General features: G+C 39.4%; 1 protein-coding gene across 6 annotated transcripts in view; it reads right to left on the reverse strand.

The window, feature by feature from the left end:
• Positions 1–22,756, reverse strand: part of ift80 (intraflagellar transport 80 homolog (Chlamydomonas)) — a 197,562-nt gene that overhangs the window by 16,563 nt on the left and 158,243 nt on the right. For 5 of the 6 annotated variants that reach the window (XM_059651065.1, XM_059651062.1, XM_059651061.1 and 2 more), the window contains 2 exons: positions 16,985–17,156; positions 10,286–10,303 (listed from right to left, as the gene is read on the reverse strand). In XM_059651065.1, coding sequence (XP_059507048.1) covers positions 10,286–10,303; positions 16,985–17,156 — 190 coding nt within the window. The remainder of the gene's footprint in view (positions 1–10,285; positions 10,304–16,984; positions 17,157–22,756) is intronic. The other variant, XM_059651064.1, reaches the window with a different exon arrangement.

Here is a 22,756-nt window from a genome sequence, read left to right on the forward strand (position 1 = left end):
ACCTGCGCTTCACCGTAGGCTCACTGATGATGTTACCTAGATTGGTGATGAAACGTCTGAAAACTAACCTTCCAGCTCAGCGAGCAAACTCACATCCATAACCTTATTTTGCAGGTGATTAGAACACTACTTTTGTCCTCCTGCTCTCTTGTATAATACTGCTTGCTTCAGGAAATCCTGCATGGCTACAGGTCTTCGACAGCCTGTTCTGAGAACGGCTATAACGTGTTCCTGCTGCAGCAGACATTGGAGCAAATTCTCAAACATCTACTATAAATAGGTGAGTTGTATGTATGTGTGAAGCACAGTTTTTGTGGAATCCTGCTGAAGGTTTCTGATGTGGAATGTGATACATCAAAATGATTGTCGTGACCTCTTAAGTTTATTAGGTTTATCAAAATTCAGCTCCAATAATCCTTCAAATAAATGGACAGCAAAATCCATCTTGGTACAAGAGTACAGAGCTTTACTGGTGCTTTTCGAAGAGGTGTGATCTACCAAACCAATTACCACAAGTTCCTACATTGATTAGACCAATGAAAATTTAGCTACCATAGACCCCTGATTAAAAAGAACTTTATTTCTGTCAATTTTGTAGCACTACATTAGCTATTACTCTGTTGTAATTGGAACAGTGCCAAACGCAAGAATGTTTTAGGGGAGCAAAGTTAGAACAATTTGGAAGCGCAGAATGCTGGGGAAGACATGCACAATTTGCTTGTCCCAGTTAAGGGTTCTTTTCAATTAACATTTCAAGAAACTGAAGCATTCTTGAAGTCTTCTTCCAGATGGCCATGGGGAAAATTCTAGTAGGTGGACGAATATCTGTGGCAACAATCTGGGACAGTACAGCACTGATGCTGCTGCTGCTTCTGCCACAACAGGCTCATCTTCCTATTACAGTAATCATCTGGCTTTTATTTTTAAGTGGCCTGTATTTCACTGTTGCCTTAACAAGAAAAGCTTTCAGTGCAGCATCACTGGAAACTGATTCTAGTAAATGATGATCTCACAAATCAATCTCTGACATCCACCTGATCAACGGTGCTAAAACGTCCCATTCAATGTAAAAAATCAACACCACAACTTTGTCCAATGGATCAAAGGGTCAACAACAGTTGACAATTTGCTACATTCAGTACACAGTGGAAATGCTTAGCGAAGAACAATTATTTGTGACAACAAATGTAATAATCCTGGTGATAGTGCTGCAGTACAAGCATTGTACTGCCTTTACATTCACTTTACTAGCATACATCAATTATTGAAATTTTAACTGAAATGTCTCTTCAATAATTCTTACTTACTCAAAATTCAGGCAGGTTTATTTTCTGCAACTGGATATCAGATTTCCAAATATATAAGTTACCATTAAACATAAAAGGAAATAGGATTTTCAAATCTTCACATAGATGAGCCATGAGAAAGATAGAATTCTGTCTACAGGTTTGAATGGTTGGAATAAGTGTTGTATAAGGTGTGTGAAAAGACAGCTGACCTTTATGCCATTCCACAGCACCATTCCACAGGTCAGCTTTGTAATATGTCTACAAGAAGCAGCAGCCAGGTTTCAAGCTATTACTGACAATTAATGTCCCTGCATGTGCCAACCTCTGCTGCAAGGTTAATGCAGCTATGTGATAGCAAAGCTCTGAATTTTTTTCTCTGTTAACTCAGAATTGGAGAACACATGACCCCACAGGCAGATGTTTTAGGGTGCCACTAAACAGGTAATGTGGGCTTTTAATGTCATGTTTTCTTTCACACAATACCATGTATAGCATATGACGTACAGAATACTTTTGTGGTATTTTCTACTACAGTAGACAGACTTGCAGTGATCACAGACAGGACAATTTTGCTGCCTCCTCTGTGGAGTCTTTATCAGCATAACTGCTAAAACAAGAAAATTTCATCGTTATTAGATGCCAGAGTTAAAATGCCAGCAAGTGGGTATATGACATGTCTTGGTAGTCTGATTTACTTGTCATCTTTCACTGTGTCCTCTTCTTCCAAAATCAATTCAGAGGATGACATTTGGTGTAGGCAACTAACTGCTGGAGAGAGCAGGAATAAGAAGATAGATCAGATGAATGCATAGCTGGAGAAATGGTGTACCAGGGAAGGGTTTAGATTCTTGTTGCATTAGGACTGTTTCTGGGGAAGATGGGACTTGGACAAACCTGATAGGTTGCACCTAGACAGTGATGGGACAAATATTCTCACAGGATCTTTTGCTAGCTCCGTTGGAGTCATTCAGTCATACAACACGGAAACACCCTCGGTCCAATCAGTCCGTGCTGACTATAATCCCAAACTAAGCTGGTCCCACCTGCCTGTGCTTGGCACATATCCCTCCAAATATTTCTGTTCACATACTTATCTAAATGTCTTTTAAATGTTGTAACTTCTATAACTCACATCCACCACTTCCTCTGAAAGTTCATTCCACACACAAATAAAAGAGTAAAACATTGCCCCTTAATATATTTTTTAAATCTTTCTCCTCTCACCTTAAAAATATGCCTCCTAGTCTTGGAATTCCACTCTAGGAAAAATACACCTGGCATTCACCCCTTGACACCCCTCAACCTCCTACGCTCCAGTGAAAAAAGTCCCAGCCTATCCAGCTTCACCTTACAACTCAAACCCTCCATTTCCAGCAACAATCTGGTAAATCTCTTCTGAATCTTCTCCAGCTTAATAATATCCTTCCTATAATAAAGCAACTAGAATTGGACACCTTACTCCAGAAAAGGCCTCACCAATGTCCCAGCCTCAGGGTTGTAACAGGTTCTAAACGAGTATGGTCTGGGGACAGGAATTAAAGTGTAGGCTTATTTGGGCCAAATTCAGATCAGAAAATGGGAGCTGGAACATTACCTAGTGATGTGGTCAGCGACTTCGAAAGCCAAAAGAAACAAACATTGAAAAGCATCCAGCTAAAGATATTAGAGATAATGGGAACTGCTGATGCTGAAGAATCCAAGATAATAAAGTGTGAAGCTGGGTGAACACAGCAGGCCAAGCAGCATCTCAGGAGCACAAAAGCTTTTGTGCTCCTGAGATGCTGCTTGGCCTGCTGTGTTCATCCAGCTTCACACTTTTTTATCTCAGCTAAAGATATTGATGGGATTGAGCTGGTCATACTTCAATACAAGGAGTATTACAAACAAAGCAGAAGAACTAAAAGCACAGATAGCCACATGGCAGCCCAATGTTGTTACTTTAGTGGAAACCTGACTAAAAGAGGGACAAAATTGGCATCTCAATAATTCTGGATATACAGTTTCAGACAGGTTAGTGAGTAACAAAAGAAGGCTGGGTAACAATATTGGTTAAAGAATCAATTACAGTTGTGAGAAGGGATTGTGTACTAATCGGGCGAACAAATTAGGCTTTATGAGTTGAGCTTAGGAATAAAAAAAAAGTCACACCACTAACAGTAGGACCCTCAAATGGTGAGATGGAGATAGAAAAATACCAACATAGACGGATTTCTATCCGTAGGAATAAGAGGGCAATAACAGTAAGAGACTTTAACTGTTCCAGTTCATGGGTTTTAAACAGTACAAGGGGCTTTGAGGGTGAAAAATTCATGTCCTATGTCCAGGAAAATTCTGTTAAACAATACGTTACAAGCCCAACAATAGGGGCTGCAATTCTGGATTTAGTTTTGAGAAATAAAGATGGCCAAATGGGTGGTGACAGTGGTGCAACTACATCAGGGATGGTGAACACATTTCAGTTAGACTTAGTATTATTATGGAAGAGGACACAGACAAATCAGGGTAAAAGTCTTAAACTGAGGGAAGGCAAATTTTACAAAACTGAGAAGTTATTTGTCTGAGGTGGACTGGACAGGACTGCTAAAGGATAAATCAGTGGTAAACCAGTGGGAGGCACTAAAAAGTGAGATCTTTAGGGCATGAAGCAGGCTTGTCCTCTCCAAACATAGGAATGGTACTGCCAAATCAAGACCCCTAAAGCTGTCTCGAAAGATTAAGCAGAAAAGGAATGTTTATGATTGGGGTGGCATGCCTCACTGCATCCAGGACCCAGGTTTGAATCCACCCTTGGGCAACTGCCTGTGTGTCCAGGGTTGTGCAAGTTAGGTGGATTAGCCAGGAGAAATGTACGGCTATAGGGACAGGGTAGAGGGATGGGTCTGGGTGTTTTTCAGAGGGTCAGTGTGGACTCGATGGGCCAAATGGCCTGCTTCCACACTGTAGAGATTCTATGATTCTAAAAAAAACTCAACACCGCAGATAGTCCACAGCATAGAAAGTGCAGGGATTAAATGAGAACAGAAATAAGGAAATCAAAGAGAGGGCATGAAAAAATATTAACAAGCAAGACACAATAAAACCAAAAGATGTTTTACCAGTATATAAAGAGTAAAAGAATAGTAAAGGAGAAAGTGGGTCCTTTCAGAGATGCAAAGGGTATAGGAAGAATTTTAAATGAACTTTTTGTCTCTATTTCCATAAAGGTAAGGGATGGTATAGCTATGGTAATCCAAGAGGAGCAGTGTGAAATATTGGCCAAAATAATCGTAATGAGAGATGAAGTGTTAAAGGAGTTGGAATCCTTGAACGTGAAAAAGTTACAGGCCGAATGGATTGTTCCCCTGGATGTTGAAAGAGGTTGGAGAGAAAGAGCACGTATTCTGAGGATTATTTTTCAATCTTCACTAGAGACAGGTGAGGTGTCAGAGAACTAGAAGAATGCAAATACGGTTCCATTTTTTTAAAAAAAGCACAGAAGTAAATGTCAAACAATTATAGCTCAGTTAGTCTTATTTTGGTAATGGGCAAATTGTTAGAATCAATTTCGAGAGATCGGATAAACTGTCACTTAGAAGTCATATACTAGTCAGGGATAGTCAGCAAGCCTTTGTTAAAGGAAGGCTATGCCTTACAAATTTGATTGAATTCTTTGAGGAGTTGACAAGAAGGATTGACAAGGGTTGTGCAGTGGATGTTGTCAACATGAACTTTATTAAGGCTTTTTGACAAGATCCCACATGGCAGATTGGTCAAAAAAGCAAAAGCCCATGGAATGCAGGGTAATGTGTCAAACTGGATCCAAAGTTGGCTAAGTAACAGGAATCAAAAGGTAATGGTCAATGGCTCCCCTTGCAGATGGAAAGCTGTTTCAAGTGGTGTTGCACAGGGCTCGGTATTGGGACCCTTGCTGTTTGTTCTATACATTGATGATCTGGACTTGAATATGGGGACACATTTGGGAAATTTGCAGACAATACAAAAACTGGTCATGCACTGGATAGTGTAGAGGATAGTTGTAAGTTCCAACATGTTGTAGATGAGTTGGTGGAGTGGGCAGTGAGTGGCAGACGGAGTTCAACTCCAATAAATGTGTTGTAATGCATTTAGGGAGTTCAAACAGTAAAAGGGAATACATATGGAGAGAAGGAGGAAGAGAGGTGACCTGATCGAGGTGTACAAGGTATTGAGAGGCATGGATAGAGTTGACAGCCAGAGACTTTTCCCCAGGGCAGGATTGACTGCCATGAAGGGTCATAGTTTCAGAAGGACGCTCTTCAGCCAGAGAGTTGTGAGCGCATGGAATAGTTTACCAGTGGTAGTCGTGGAAGCGGAGTCATTAGTGACATTTAAGCGACTGCTGGACATGCACATGGAATTGAGGAGAATGTAGTTTAGGTTATTTTATTTTTGGATTAGGATTATTCCATGGCACAACATTGTGGGCCGAAGGGCCTGTACTGTGCTGTACTTTTCTATGTTCTATGTTCTATAATAAATGGGAACATATACAGAGTATATGAAGTGAGAGAACTTGGCATACAAGTGCATAGGTCCCTAAAAGTAACAGTATAGGTAAGATAGGGTTGTAGAGAAGGCAAATGGAATGCTCTCTTTCATTGGCAGAGGTATAGAATAAAGTAAAATATAATGATAACATTATATAAGGTAGGGGAGTCTAAAACTAGAGGGTACAGGTTTAAGGTGACACGGGAGAGATACAAAACTGTCCAAAGGGACAATTTTTTCACACAGAGGGTGGTGATTGTCTGGGACAAGCTGCCAGAAGTAATGGTGGAAGCAAATACAATCTCATCATTTAAGAAACATTTAATCAAGTACACAGATGAGACAGATATGAAGGGATATGGACTAAATGCAGGAAAATGGGACTAGTTTAAATTGTAAAAATTGGGTGGCATCAGCAAGTTGGGCAGAAGGGCCTGTTTCCATGCTGCAAACCTGTGTGACTCTATGATTCTATCGGTGAGCCCACAACTGGAGTACTGTGTGTAGTTCTGGACACCAGATTACAGTTCCGGAAAGAGTGCAGAGAAGAATTACTAGAATATTGTCAGGGCTGGAGAATTGTGGCTACAAGGAGAGACTAGAGAGGTTTGAGTTGTTTTCCTTGGAACAGAGAAGGCTGAGGAGTGACATGAGTGCAGTATACAGAATTTTGAGGGGTAAACATAAAGTAGACAGGAGAAACCTGTTTCCTTAAGCAAAGAGTTCAAAAAACCAGAGGTTTATAGGTAGCAGAAAGATTAGAGGGGATGTGAAGAAAAGATTAGAGGGGATGTGAAGAAAAACTATTTTATGCAGAGGGTGTGGGTGCCTTGAATTCACTGTTTGAATTGAGGGTGGAGGCAGAGATCCTACCTCTTTTAAAAAGTAAGTGGATCTGCACTTTAAGTGCTATAAGTGGTAGAGCAATGGGCTGTGTACAGGAAGATGGGATCAGAAAGCTCATCTGGGTGTCTTTAGTCAGCATGGACAAGATGGGCCAAATGGCTCCCTTCTGTGCTGTAACATTTCTATGGTTCCATAATTCAAACTAGTAACTAATAGCATAAAATATTTCCAAAAGCCTAACTGGCTAGAGATGACAAATAAATTACAAATCAAGAGACCATCTATTTTTAACGTCTTTGGATTATTTAGAGGACTTCCGACCTGAAGGTCTGCCTGTGGCTCCCTACTTAACAAGTTTCCTTGGTCTTGTGTGGATTTGGCATATATCAGCCACCAAATGAAACAACATTCATCCCTGTTTTCTTTTGCATATAACAAATAAAAAGATGCAGCTTGTTTCAATTTGGATTTTCACTTACTTTTCCCGTTCTTGTTTGGAAAATGGAGGTGGACTGCTAACTAAATTCACAGGACTCCTTTCACAGACCAGTGTACTCTACCTGCACTCAAAATTAATGCAAATTGGATGTAAAAAAAATGGCTACGTGATCTTATTTTGGCTATCGTTATGATACATTTATCAAATATTAAAAAATCAATCCACAGTTTGAATCTCTAAATAAACAGGTCCAATGAGGAGCTAATTTAACTTGATTTGTGTCACAGTAACCTTACTTAACCTCAGAATTCAAATTAAATTCCCTTCAAAATCTTCTGCACAGTTGTAGCTTTAGTGGTTAAATATTACTGTCTTGAATTGTGGCAGATTTTCAGTGAAATATTTCCTCACAAAGATTTTTTTAAAAAAATATTATTTTGCATTATTATGAAGGAGTCAATGTACAAAGCCACTCTCAGAAAACCAGCTACATTAAGCTTTCAACAGCTGTAAGGACTAAATGATTACTGGAGTTATTCTGTCAGTTAACTAATTTTCTCAGCAACCACTGATCCTATCTCCATTAAAAATAATCTAGTTTTACTACAGATCTATTAGCTACATCCAAGAAATATAGTTGAGGCTGACATTTTGGTCAAATAAACAAACCAAAATAAAACATAATTAACAGGGATATAAAACTCATTACGCTGGCGTCTCTGTCAGATGGGGGTCTATTATTCTGTCTGCATTCTATCGTTTGAAATTATTAGTGTCCAATTTTAGAGTGGATAGAACTGCAAAAACGTATACTGTTGTTACAAAAAGTAAAATTATGTTAACAGTTTGTGCATTTCTCCTTATTAGCTATCATCAGATTTTATTTGGGTGAAGAGAAGGCCATAAAAGGATTGCAATATTTGTGAGTTACTTACATAGTGTAGAAAGTAAACAAACCAAAATACATTTGTTTAGTTGTGGTCTTCCCAGTGTATGACTTCATCGGAACGTAATTAGCTAGTTCAGCATACACGTTTATTGTAACAAGAAAGAGCTGAACTTAAAAGCCCACATTTAATACCCATTAAGCAGGCAGTGGAAGACATTCTTCTTCAACACTTGAGAGTTTATCCAATTAGGTGGAGCACATGCCCTCAGTAAAACCTGTTCAATTTTCATTGTAATGGTTCCACAGTCTTGCAAAAAGCAGATAAGCTTTCTTGGGAGCACGAATTAGGTGTCTTTAACTGGTATCTGACATACATGGGGTAGTAACGGACTGAAACACTGGCTCAGTGCTTCCCAATGTGCTGTACACACATTTACCAACTTCAAGGGGCTTTCTGTAGGGCATCAAGAGAATCAGGCTGTTTTAGGTTGTAGTTTTGAAATGTAAAGTGAAGTCCTAAGACATACATAGGATGATGCCTGTAATTTTGATGGGAAATCTGAGGAAATCATTGTGGTATACAATAAACTTCACCGTACAGCCTCTAGAGGTAAATTTACACTATTAAGCAGGCCCTACTTGTCTACTGACAAGGATGACCACCAAACCACCTGATAACAAACAGCCCTAGTATTGCTGAGATACTGCAAGGTAAGCATGCCAAGGTGCCCAAACATATCAAGAAGTCCATACTAAAAACCTGAGCTCTGGATTTGACAGGGGAAAATAATTTTGTCAAGTGTGGTGCCCTTTCTGGCTGAATAAATTGTTGAAACTCTACACCTAGGGATCATGCATAAAGATGAAAATTTGGAAACGTTATAGAAAGACATCTCCAAAATAACATCAATGGGTTTGAATTATATCTTAGGAGGGAATGCAAAATAAAGGCTCATGATTTTCAGCAGTCCAATCTTCTTTCTCATTAATTTCTTTGTGAATTGACTTTGAAGTGTAAAGTAGGTTGTGTGTTTGGTATTTTCTGCGTTGCGTGATCACCCAAAATTATTCGCACCTGTACAAGAGCACTGAGAAGAAAACATGACTCTCATAAATTTTTAGGAACCCTGTAGTCATTTGCTAGTATTCAGTCAAAGAACATCAAAACCCAACATTAATCAACAACAGATAATTCCCTGATAAGTTGCAATAATTAGCTTCTTAATGATCAGACTCTAATCATTCATATTAACAATTATTGGTATTGCCAGCAGAAAATCCATTAAAAAACCAAACATCATAATGTATAGACATTATAAAATATATTGATATCTGGAAATGACTTTAAAGCTGCAAAACTAATGTTATGGTTCAGATGACTTCCCAAACATTCTCTCTGGTTTATGGTTTCACGTACATTACTAAATTAGATTACCGCTTTGTAATTAATTCCAGGTGCATGGTAACCACATTCAATTATCATTTCAGACCATTATCTAACAAAATCATGCAAACACTGATATTGCTGAATATTTCAGATGGTCAACAGCTTTCTATTGTTTACAAGGGTAAACTTATATTTTTCTTGTGTTCTGTGGTATCGAGCTTTAAAAACGTTGCTTGGAATTGTGTGGAAATATGTTGAATATCCCACATCAAAATTTAAAACAATGCCTAATTTCTGATAGTTTCACAAATTTAAACTTAGCCAGCAGTTATGTCCATTAAAGTAAATACCAACTCTGCACAAAATATCTACTGCTCCTTCAGGAGTTTAAAATATTGTTTTTTTCGGCAATCTCGTGATTATTTAACGGAGAATGCACCAATACATACAGCTGGAATTAAGATTGCCTGATTTCAATTAATAATTTACAATTTATATTACCCTCCCAAATAATCATTGCTCAGAATGTAGCTTTGAGATATTTGGGGTGTGGGGATGAAAAGAACTCCAAAGAATTACAAATGTTGACATGTTGGCTCCAAAAGCTGCCACAGGACTTTATTGGTCCAATTATATGCGCAATGTACCATAGAGTAATTTAGTTTGTAACTTGTAAACCATGCATGTATATTCAAAGTTAGGATAAAAAGTTAATATATAAAAACTAGTTCTGAATTTTGTGGAGTTAGATCTCAGTAAATGAGGCCTTTAAAAATAATTATAGAAACCTGGGAAGTTGCATCATTTGAAAAGCTGCTTTGATATAAATAAAAGAAAATAAAAAGAAAACAAATATCACAATGCAGCGTCGTCATGAACAACATGAAACAAGGCAAAGTAAATCTACTTTCAGACATAAGCAAACTCACCTCATCGGGTGTTGTTGTCTAAATGGCAGAAAGAAAAGCAAAATTGAAAGAACTAGTTTAATGAAAGAAAGTTGCAATAACTGTAAACAAGTAAATTAGGTATACAAGTTGTAATGAGAAAGCTTTGAAAAAAACTGTAGATCAGGGAAGTGTTTACACATTGAACAACTGATGCAGCATATGAAGCAGTTAGGTAAGGGAGAGCATAGATGCATGCAAATTTGTAATTAGCATTGTGCTTCAGTAGTTTTTACTTGTACATCTTAGCATTTATTTTAAATGTCAAAAGCATCATGAGGAGAACAATACCAATACTGTCCTGCTCCTAATAAGGAACAGTCAAATACTCTGTTCATGCTGTAGTTATTTTATTCTACTTATTCTGTTATAGGCAGCCTTGAATTATAGAAACTTGAAATCTAACTACATTAATGTTGAACAAAGATATGCTTATGAATAGAATGAAAACAGGTCAAACAATTATTATCATTAGATCAATACTACAATACTTGACACATGGTAAATTGTTATGGCTGTGGACACTCAATTGGGGATTTATGCCACAATATGGTCCAAGCTGTTGTTGTCCTAAATGAAAAGGGTATTACCTAAATCACATTCTTCCACTTCCCACACCAACTGTCCTGTGAACTCTCAGTTCTAATGTGGGACAATTTAGTATGATTTGCCTATTATTATTGCAACTGTAATGGAGAACAACCGAGCTTGTTTTTCAGCAATCCTAAAATAACAAAGGGACTTGCAGTAATGTTCCAGGGTGTTGACAGTTTCAGGTTAATTATCATCTCCAAGGTGCATGGGAGCAACATGCATGCTTCCCCAACATGGTACAATGGTCTCCTTTGACTTTTAAACCTTGTTTGGAAATATTTTGCTATTCCTTTATCATTACTGGGTCAAAAGCTTAGAACTCCCAACGTAACTGTTCTGTGGAATACTTACAACATACACCATCCTCTTAAAAGCAATTTGGGGCAGGCAATAAATGATGGCCTTTCCAGTGATACCCAAATCTTGTGAATGAGTGAATCATTTGTAAACAAATAATTAAGAACACATAAATTCAAACTTCAAGCACTGAAGAAAATTTTAACCAAATAACAAAAAATGAGAAGATGCTAATGTCACTGAAGTATCAAATCTACATTAATTGTTGGTCTGAGTTTGTTAGGAAGTATTGACAAGAACAAAAACCTTGCATTGATTCAAAAATGATGAAAAACATTAAATGTTTCACATTTTGGTTAAAATCCACAATTGCACATTAGCCATGTAATCTAGCCACTGCTAATTCAAGCTTTGTGAAAGTCACAGAAATTGTCTGTCATGTCCAATGAAAACAGACATAACACACAGTGCAAACTAAGTGGGCTTAAATCCTCAATTCTGTTGCGTTCGGATGGAAAGATATGCCAAACTGGTGAAGTGTTATGTGAGTGAGAGGGACCTAAAAGGTTACTTCACACGTAGGCAAACATACCTTTCTCTCATTTCTTTATCTACTTTCTCTCTCAAACCTGAACCACATCTGAGCGATAGTTGGAACTGCAGATGCTGGAGAATCTGAGAATAACATGGTGTACAGCTGGATGAACACAGCAGGCCTAGCAGCATCAGAACAGCAGGAAAGCTGATGTTTCTGGCCTAGACCCTCTGAAGAAGGGTCTAGACCCGAAACGCCAGCCTTCTTGCTCCTCTGATGCTGCTTGGCTTGCTGTGTTCATCCAGCTCTACACCTTGTTATCTCGCCCTTTAGTCTTCTGTTTCTCCATGCAACTCCTTTTATTTTCAACTCTTATGTCTCTTGTTGTCTCCCTACATTCCACCTTTTTGTAACATATTCATTTAATTTCAAAATTCAACTTACCTAGAAGTACAGCAGGATGAAGCAAATATTTGTTTGTCTGTCATTCCTTTTTCATTCTGTATGTTTGCAAAGTACATTTAAAAAATCATGTACTTTTGTGCCAACCTTCTCTAATGTAAGGTCAGGAATAAGAGAATGATCAGGGAGAAGGTAGGGCCGATCAGGGATAGCGCAGGGAACTTGTGCGTGGAGTCTGAGCAGATAGGGGAAGCCCTAAATGAGTTTTTTGCTTCGGTTTTCACTAAGGGAAGGGACTTTGTTGTGAATGAGACCTTTGAGGAGCAGGAAAACAGGCTTGAACAGATCGAGATTGAGGAAGTTGATGTGCTGGAAATTTTAGGGAACATTAAGATTGATAAGTCCCCAGATTTATCCTAGGTTGCTCCGGGAAGCGAGAAAGTAGGCTGCTAAGCTGCTAGTGAAGATCGTTGCTTCCTCACTCTCCACGGGAGTCGCACCGGAAGATTTGAGGAAGGCAAATGTTGTTCCTCTTTTCAAGAAAGGCAATAGGGAAATCCCTGGAAATTACAGACCAGTCAGTCTTACGTCTGTGGTCAGCAAGGTTTTGGAAAGAATTCTGAGGGATAGGATTTATGACTATTTGGAAAAGCATAGCGTGATTAAAGGGAGTCAGCACGGCTTTATGAGGGGCAGGTCATGCCTCACAAATCTTACTGAGTTCTTTGAGGGTGTCACGAGACAGGTTGATGAGGTTCGAGCAGTGGATGTGGTGTACATGGACTTCTGCAAGGCACTTGATAAGGTTCCCCACGGCAGGCTCATTCATAAAGTCAGGAGGTATGGGATACAGGGTGATTTTGCTGTCTGGATTCAGAATTGGTTGGCTGACAGGAGACAGAGAGAGGTTGTAGATGGTAAGTATTCTGCCTGGAGGTCAGGGCTGAGTGGTGTCATGCAGGGTTCTGTTCTTGGGCCTCTGTTCTTTGTAGCTTTTTTAAATGACTTGGATGAGGAGGTTGAGGGGTGGGTTAGTATGTTTGCTGATGACACAAAGGTTGGAGGTGCCGTTGATAGTATCGAGGGCTATTGCAGGCTTCAGCGAGACATTGACAGTATGCAGAACTGGGCTGAGAAATGGCAGATGGAGTTCAACCTGGATAAATGTGAGGTGATGCATTTTGGAAGGTCGCACTTAAATGCTGAATATAGGATTAAAGGCAGAATTCTCGGCAGTGTGGAGGAACAGCGGGTTCTTGGTGTTCAAGTGCATAGCTCCCTCAAAGTTGCCACCCAAGTGGATAAGGTTGTTAAGAAAGCATATGGTGTTTTGGCTTTCATTAACAGGGGAATCGAGTTTAAGAGCCGCGAGGTTATGCTGCAGCTCTACAAAACCCTGGTGAGACCACACTTGGAATATTGTGTCCAGTTCTGGTCGCCCTATTATAGGAAATATGTGGAGGCTTTGGAGAGGGTGCAAAGGAGGTTTACCAGGATGCTGCCTGAACTGGAGGGCTTGTCTTACGAGGAGAGGTTGACTGAGCTCGGACTTTTCTCTCTGGGGAGAAGGAGGAAGAGAGGTGACCTGATCGAGGTGTACAAGGTAATGGGAGGCATGCATAGAGTCAATAGCCAGAGACTTTTCCCCAGGGCAGGATTGAGTGCCACGAGAGGTCACAGTTTTAAGGTGTTAGGAGGAAGGTATAGAGGAGACGTCAGAGCGAGATTCTTCTCCCAGAGAGTTGTGAGCGCATAGAATAGTTTACCAGTGGTAATCGTGGAAGCAGAGTCATTAGTGACATTTAAGCGACTGCTGGACGTGCACATGGACAGCAGTGAATTGAGGGGAATGTAGGTTAGGTTATTTTATTTTTGGATTAGGATTATTCCACGGCACAACATCGTGGGCCAAAGGGCCTGTACTGTGCTGTACTTTTCTATGTTCTATGTAATTTCTCATGTCCATGTTTTAGTTGTCCAGAACAAAATTTATCATCTAATCAACTTCTTGTTTTATTTCCAGGCAAGCTTTGATTCCAAGTTCAAGCAATGTATTCTTTACTATTACTTCTCCTGCAACAAATCTTCAACTTTATTTTAATTTTTAGTGTCTCAAATGTTATGATGCAACTCTATCTGTACAGTGTAACTTCTGACTGTCAAAAGCAAAGGCTGCAGGCCCTATTTTGAACTTTATACACAGGGTCATGTGCTTGCCCATCAAAAATAGCATATCTTTGGCGTTGACCTGATCCTGCAGCAGATCTTGGGTTGCCCCATTGCTGTCCCTGTTGAGGGGCACAGATATCTAATCATCACTAAAGATATCACTGAAGAAAAACTGTGTGGCTTTGCTGATCCTGAAGGAGGAGAAATCCTCCATTTAGATATAAGCTGTGGAGAACTTCCTTCACTGTAAGATTGTGAATCTAAGGTCTTCTCTATCTCAGAGGAATATAGATTGTAATTTGATGAATATATTCAAGACTAAGATTGGTGGATTTCTGGGCTTTGAAGGGAACTGAAGAAATGTGAGGATAGAATGCAAAAGTTAAGTTGACGTAAAAGTCGAGTTATTATCTAACTGAATATCAAAGAAGGCTCAAGACCTGATAGCCTAATTCTGTCTTTTTTATGTAAGTAAATATTATTCATCACTCTGGTCCTAAGCGTCATTGAAACCCAAGTTGCAAGGTCGGGTGAAGCCTTATGAGGTTGTATTGAGCAATATTCCTGTAGTAAATGTGAACTCCCCCAGGTATATCTCCATGATAAATGTAAATTGGCTAATGAATTTCCTGCAATTTTTTGGACACACTGTTCAGGGTGGAATCCTGATGCAACAATGTATCACTTAAATTTGCACCTGTTGGTGATCCACGCATGTTCCACTCTTGCATGATTTTGGAATTTCAGAGCCTTACGATTAATAACCAAATATCCTAATGGACACATAGCTTGTTAAATGCATTAAATGTTAAGATTCCAATTTGTGGTAATACTGGAGAATTCATATTCCTGAGTGAAATTTGGCTTGGTAAACCATTAATTTTAGTTTTGTAATTTGGTTACTGTGGTGGGTCAGTGACTGAATATATTCACATGTGGTTGTCAATGTACTTTTATCAAAAGAAAGTAAGTTTATTTTATGAAAGAAATATTATAGGTCAAACAGACAATTTGGAAAGATCTTATCAGAAACAGCAAAAAGAATGATTGAACCTTTTCCCCTAGCAAAATCCTTTACAGACAAACATCAGTGAAGCATCACTCTCATCTTCACTTTAAAATTCTTAGTCAACTGATGAGATTGTAGGCATTTCCTTTCTGTGACACTCTGTACTTTCATTAAATGTGATTCTTTCACTCTTTCCAAGACACACAGACAGCTGAACACATTGCTTTTTCTTTAACTTTGACTACTTAGAGATTGTTAAAGCAGTTCAAGACTTCATTCAGCTTTGATAGCTTGAAGATTTTCAAAATTAAAATGTGCTTCTGCGGGTATGGATAATTTCTTATGAACTCCATCTACTCACGGCCACTGTCTATCTGTAATGCTGTAGATCAAAAGAGCACCAATTATCTAACCAGGTAGCTTGTTGAATCATTTAACTTATGTTACGTGATTTCTTGGAATAATTGTCTTTGGCTTACTGTTTCAAATTACTTTTTTTAACCTTGTTCCTACGAAAAACAAATCAGATCTTCAAAGCACTGAAAACCAAAAACCTTAACTTTAAAATCCAAGTTCACAAAATAAAAAGAATGTAATACATTTTCATTACCAAATACATATTCATTTTGAATCCTGCTGATGTAATGGCTTCTGTGCAGTCTGAAAATGATGAACTTGCTTGTTTCTTCCTTTTGTTATTTTACAGATTTCTGTCTGAAAGTTGTATTCGCACAGCACACAACATAGGGATGTGACTCACTCACTTTAGTATTTAGCCATGAAGAGCAAGATGAATTCAATTATGATTTATCTTCTGGCCAGCTATAAAATAGCACCTCTGTCAATCCACTCCCCAGCATCCTCCTCTGAAACCTAATGGACACCTGATCTCAACCCCCAAATCACCTACCTGTCTCCTGATTCCTTCCCACCTCAACAACCCAAGGACACAATACCAACCCTTCATTAACCCCAAGACAACTCCCAATTTTCCCTGAACTTGATCCCATAAATAGACCCACAACACCCTGATCCGCCTTAAGCCCTTAGCCACGTATCTGCTACCTACCAGCCGAACCCATTGGACAGCCAATCCCCTGCACCCACCCAGTATTTATACCTTTCACACACATTATTCTATCCATTAGGCACACTATGGTCCTTGCTTATTTGCCACCTGTTCCTAGTCACCCATTAGGCAATCCACCCATTAGGCAATCTAACCACTTTCACCACCCAACTGGCACCCTGCCACCCCATTCATTTGCTATCCTAAACATTCATTTACTTTATACACAACTTTTCTCATGATGAAGTCAGAAGTTACCTTCATTATATGACTTTTTATGGAGTTCTTAATTTTCTTACAAATTACAAATTTCAACAGTAATAGTCCGGTGGATGTGCCTTTAACTGAGAATTGAAAGTTATGATTTCCATATTATGTAGTAACCAAAGATTTCAGAGAAAAACTTTAAGATATTGATTTTGTATCCACATGCCATTTGCTTTTAGGTGGATTTTGATTACTATGGTTTATAATATAACATTATTTGAATGACGCATCTCCCTGTTAATAAAATGGTACTTTCGCATAAACTGAAATTAATATTTATTTCTTACAATGAATAAATGTTCCACAAAACAACTCACATCACAACATTTTTTAAAATACCTTAACAAAGCGACACAGGCGAACAGCATCATCCCAGCGTGAGGCACTGACATATTCATGCAGAATGGCTGGATATGGTGATATACTTGTATATATCAGTGAGCCATCAGCTCTTCTGACTGTAATCTGGTTTCCCACATAGTTCACAATCTGAGGACTTTTACCAAATTCACTGTTAAACAAAACAAATTATCAATAGCATAAAATACCTAAAGAGGTAATGTTCAATTATAGTAAGCTAATTTTTAGTATACAAACGTCATACAAATATGAAGTTTGAATATATGAACTTGTTAAGTTCTGGAACTGTCATTTTAAATTAGGGTAAAATGGAGCAATGAGGGTTATGCAAACTGTCCTGAATCCATCTGACAACAGGCTGGATCACTTGATTGTTAAAGATACCAGGTTGTTCTACTGGATAGATGGTATGTGATATGCATACCTGAAGTAGGGACAAAGAGATTAATATTATCAGCGATTTTTTAAATTCAGCTGTGAGATTTAGGCATTGGTGGTTGACCAGCATTTATTGCCTATCCCTAATTGCCTTTGACAAAGTGGGGATAAGCTGCCATCTTGAATAAAGTCAGATGGTGAGTGGCTTGAATGGGAACTTGTATGTGATGATGTTCCCATGTATCTGCTGACGTTGTCCTGCTCGATGAAAATGGCGGTTGGTTTGGAAGTAGCTGTCTAAGGATCTTTGGTGAATTTCAGCAGTGCATTTGTAGATAACACATACTGCTGCTTCTGACCAATGGTGGTGGATGGAGTAGTGCTTGTGGATGCGGCAGCAGTCAAGTGAGCTGCTTTGTTCTGGGTAGTAAATGCTTTTTGAATAGACCTGCAGCCAACTGGGGAGTATTCCATCACATTCCTGACCTGTGTTTTGTAGATGGTGCACAGGCTTTGGAGAGTCTGGAGGTGAGTTACTCGCTGCATATTGTTACCTCTGATGTACTCTTGTAGCCACTGTAATTATGTGGCAAGTCCAGTTAAGTTTCTGGTCAATGGGAAATCAATGATGGCAACACCATTGATTGTCAAGGGGTGGTCGTTAGTTTGTCTCTTATTGGAGATGATCATTGCTTGGCATTTGTATGGTGCAAATGCTACTTGCCACTTGTCAGCCCAAGCCTAGATATTGTCCAGATTTTGTGCCATTTGAACATGGACTGCTTCAGTATCTGAGTGGTGGAAGGGTTTTTTTTTCAGGATGGAGACCAGTAACAAGTGGTATTCCACAGGGATCAACCTTAGGTCCTCTATTGTTTGTAGTATATATAAATGATCTGGAGAAAATATGGGTGATCTGATTAGTAAGTTTGCAGATTATACGAAGATTGGTGGAGTTGCTGATACTGCCAACAATTGTGAAAGGATACAACAGGATAGATTGGCAACTTAGGCACAGAAAAGGCAACTGGAATTTAATCCAGACAAATGCAAGGTGGTGCATTTTGGAGGATCAAATTTAGGTGTGAATGATAGTTTAAATGGCAGAACCCTTAGGAACATTAACATACAGATGGATCTGAGCATGAAGGTTCACAGTTCCCTAAAAGTGGCATCACAGGTGACCAAAGTGATCAAGAAGGCATATGGCATGCTTGCATTCATCAGCCAGGGTGTGGAGTACAACAGTTGGTAAACCATGTTGCAGCTATATAAAATTCTTGTTAGGCCACATTTGCTGTATTGTGTACAGTTTTGGTCACTAAATTACCAGAAGGACGTGGAAGCTTTGGAGAGCGTGCAAAGAAGGTTCACCAGGATGTTGCCTGGTCTCAACGGCATTGGCTATGAGGAAAGGTTACAAAGACTAGGATTGTTTTCCCTGGAAATACAGTGGCTGAGAGGAAACCTGATAGAGGTCTACAAAATTATGAGAGGTATAGATAGGGTGGACAGTCAGAGGCCTTTTCCCAGAGTTGAAGTTTCAATGACAAGGAGGCACAGGTTCGAGGTGAGAGGGTAAAAGTTTAAGGGAGATATGTGAGGGAGGTTTTTCATGCAGAGAGTGTTAGGAGCCTGGAATGCACTGCCAGCGGGGGTGGTGGAAGCATCTGGATGGTTACATGAATTGGGGAGGAATAGAGGGATACTGACCGAATAAGGGCAGAAGGTTTGTTTTTTAGTTTGGTCGGGACATGATGATTGGCACAGGCTTGGAGGGCTGAAGGACCTGTTCCTGCGCTGTAATTCTCTTTTGTTCTTTTTGTTCTTTTGAATCACAAGTGGTGCTGAACATTGTGCAATCATCTGCCAACTTCTGCCATTATGATGGTGGGAAGCAGCCGAAGATGTTTGGAGTTAGGGCACTATGCTGGGGAACTCCTGCAAACATATCTTTCAGCTGAGATGACTGACTTCCAACAAGCACAATGATCTTCCAACATACTAGGTATTAAGTGCACAATAGTCTTGAAATAAGTGCTATAGACATGCTTGATTTCTTCCTGGTGTGTCAGAATACCCGAACAAGGGCAATTTTTGGAATGGTACTTCCGCAATTGTAATGATAACAACCTACCTAAGCATATTATTTATTGCTATACAGATAAAAGAGTTATGGAAAACTGTAGGCCAGGCAAGACAGTTGAGACACCATGGAAACTGACAGATCCAAAGCTGAAGGTTGAGATAATATGGGCCTGTATGAAATTGGTAACTTAAAGTATGTACCTAAGCTGCATTAATGATAAGTTCTTTGGATAACTAATATCTTCTTGCTTGTTTCTGCTTAAGGAAAAGCTTTGATTCCCTGACTCATGAAAACCTGAGAGTGGTCTTGTTTTTTTGGAAATAATAGACGTAATCAGGAGAACCCTCCAGGCACAATACATTTTTTGAATTCTTACATCAGATGACAGGTGAGTATGCTTGCTTTACCATCCATTAGATAAGGAGATTGGCATTTAGGACCGGGGTCTGGCAAGCTGATTTGAGGATCCAAACCAGGTATTAAGTGTGGAGGTAAAGTAACTGAAGTCTGTGCAGTGCCAGGATTGTGGTTCCTTGAGTGAACACGAAGGTTAGTATTGTTCTCGGGATAAACTAGGTGAATTAATGAATGGCCATAGGATAAAATGTGATAGGTACCTTTTCCACAGGGATTAAGAATAATTATAGGGCAAAATGGAAGGGGTAGGTTTACAGTGGGATAGAAATATTAAATTGAATTAAGCTTCAGTCATGACATACCAGAAAAAGGAGTGGGGAAACCAAAGTATCACTTATCAAATTTTGATAAATAAGTATATACAGGTTTTGCGTAAAATAAGTAAGGAAGGCTGGTCTCCAGCTGAAGTAGTAGAAAGAGTGTTGGGAAGATGGACAAAAGGAAAAGAGGAGAAAAACAGTAATTACCTAGTACCAGTATCACCCTATTATGTATCAACCAGGAAAATCTGAAGTTGGTAGGATCACTCAGGAGAAGGGAAAACTGCTAAAGGAGCAAGAAATATTTTGGTCCAATCTCTATCTCCTACAACAAAATGTAGCCAGGGTGGTGCTACTGTTCCCTTAGGATAATTCAGATTTCTATGAAGTAAACTGGGGAGATATATGAAATGAGGCCTGTATATGTGGTCCAGGATACAGCTTTGGAGATCCAGTCTGGTATGAATCCCCAAATCGACAGCACCAGTAATGCTTGCATTTATTTCTCCTGTCAAGACAAGGTGTATTCAAGTACCCAATTTCAAATATTTCTGAGAACCTACTGCAGGTGGACTGCAGTGGTTCAAGAAAGCAGCTCACCACAGCCTTCTTAAGGGCAATTAGGGATGGGCAATAAATGCTGGCCAACCAGCAACACCCACAATCCCACATATGAATTTTTTAAAACCATTGGCCACCACAAGGGAACTTGTGCACGTAAAGACATTGAGGTGAGGATATCAAATAGAATTGAACAGAAGAGGTCCAATTATTGAAGGTAGGAAATGTGATGGTCCTGTATGTTTTTAGGTTTATCCAAACAATGAGGTAGCAAGTTTAGGATTGATATCATAAGTGAGATGCTGGATGTTGTTGCCCTCTAGAGGAAACTCATCATTGGCTAATTATGAAGGGAGAGAATGGATACTTGGCAGGGACACTTGCTTACCTGGGCAATCTCAAAAGCAGCAGTGAAATCCATCTCTCCAGACTAGTCAATGGCTAGCGTATTGGTCACGGTAAGTAAATACAAAGAAATTGCAGAAAGGTAGAAATAGAACCGGTGGTAATTCCCGCCAGATAACGTCATGCTCATGAGCTACATGCTACTAAGCCAGAAGCAAAAGCAGTCATTGAGAAAATACATAAAGAACTAGTAGGTAGAGAGATTCTGTGCAGGATGATCTTGACAATAATTCATCCATGTAGCCAGTCCTGAAACTGAACACGAAGTACAGATAGGCAATTGAATGTTTGGATTTGAATAAAAGTCGTCATAGTCCTACTGGACCTTAGGACTGCTCACTCATTGGACAGATAGAGACAGAGACAGAGAGAGAGAGAGAGAGAGAAACAGAAACAACTAACAGTGGTTTAACCTGAGGGTCACCCGTGCCTCAGGTGAGGGAAGAGGTTCAGAAGGATAGTCTTTCATAGAAATCTCAGCTGGATCAAGAATTGAACCCATGTTGTTGGCATCCCTCTTCATTGCAAACCAGCTGGCCAGCCAAGGGAGCTAACTGACCCCCATACCCCCATTTAAATATTGTATCCATACAATTACATCTCATTGTTGCAACTCCTGCCACTTGAGTCCAGATACAGTGCATTAGGTATTGCAAACAGTTTCTAGGCTATTTCTTTGGTTCCAGAAACATATTATAAATTTATCTTCACCGTATGGTGAAAACATGGACATCGACCTACATCCCACAAAAGGTCCACAATAGAATGTGTATATGCCATCTGATGAAGAACCATTTCCTAGCATCTGTGGATATTATTCCCAAAGAAAGCACAGTCTCATAGCATCCAAGACAGAAGCCAGACATCAAGTTAAAGTTAATTCCAAGAAAGCACAGGAGTGATGTCCAGTAATCCTCCATTGGAAATCTAGAATAAAAAAATAGTCTGATGTGGTCAGCGTGTAACCACAGCTGATTGTTGTGTTTTACTAATTCCCTTTAGGGAAGGAAATCTGCTAAATTACCTAGTCTAGCCTGTGACTCTAGATACACTGTGGTTGACTCTTAATCGCCCATTTACCAAGGGCTTTGGACTGTGTTGGATGATCAATATGGCTAATTTTCCTCAATCCATAATTGTGAAAATCGCTAATGTAACAACCCTGTTTAAGAAGGAAAGGAGGCAGAAGGTGGGAAATTATGAGCCAGTTTCCCTGACCTCAGTCATTGGTAAGAATTTAGAGTTAAGGATGGTATTGTATAGTAGTTGGAAATGCATAGTAAAATTGGCTGAGTAAGCACAGCTTCATCAAGGAAAGATCATGGCTGACAAATATTTAGAATTCTTTGAAGAGGACGGATTTGGATTTTCAGAAGACTTTTGACAAGGTGCCGCAAGGAGACTGCCAAATAAGATAAGAGCCCACTGTGTTAGGGTCCAGGTACAGACATGGATAGAGCACTGGGTGACTGGCAGAAGGCAGAGAGTGGGGATAAAGAGGTCTTTTCCAGGTGGCAGCTGGTGATTAGAGGAGTTCCCCATGGGTCAGTGTTAGGACCACATCTGTTCATGTTATACATTAATGATTTGGGCAAAGGAATTGAGGGCAATGTTGCTGAATTTGCAGATAAAATAAAGTAG

The sequence above is a fragment of the Stegostoma tigrinum genome, chromosome 14 (genome assembly GCF_030684315.1).
Source record: "Stegostoma tigrinum isolate sSteTig4 chromosome 14, sSteTig4.hap1, whole genome shotgun sequence".
In the NCBI taxonomy this organism is placed as follows: Eukaryota; Metazoa; Chordata; class Chondrichthyes; order Orectolobiformes; family Stegostomatidae; genus Stegostoma; species Stegostoma tigrinum.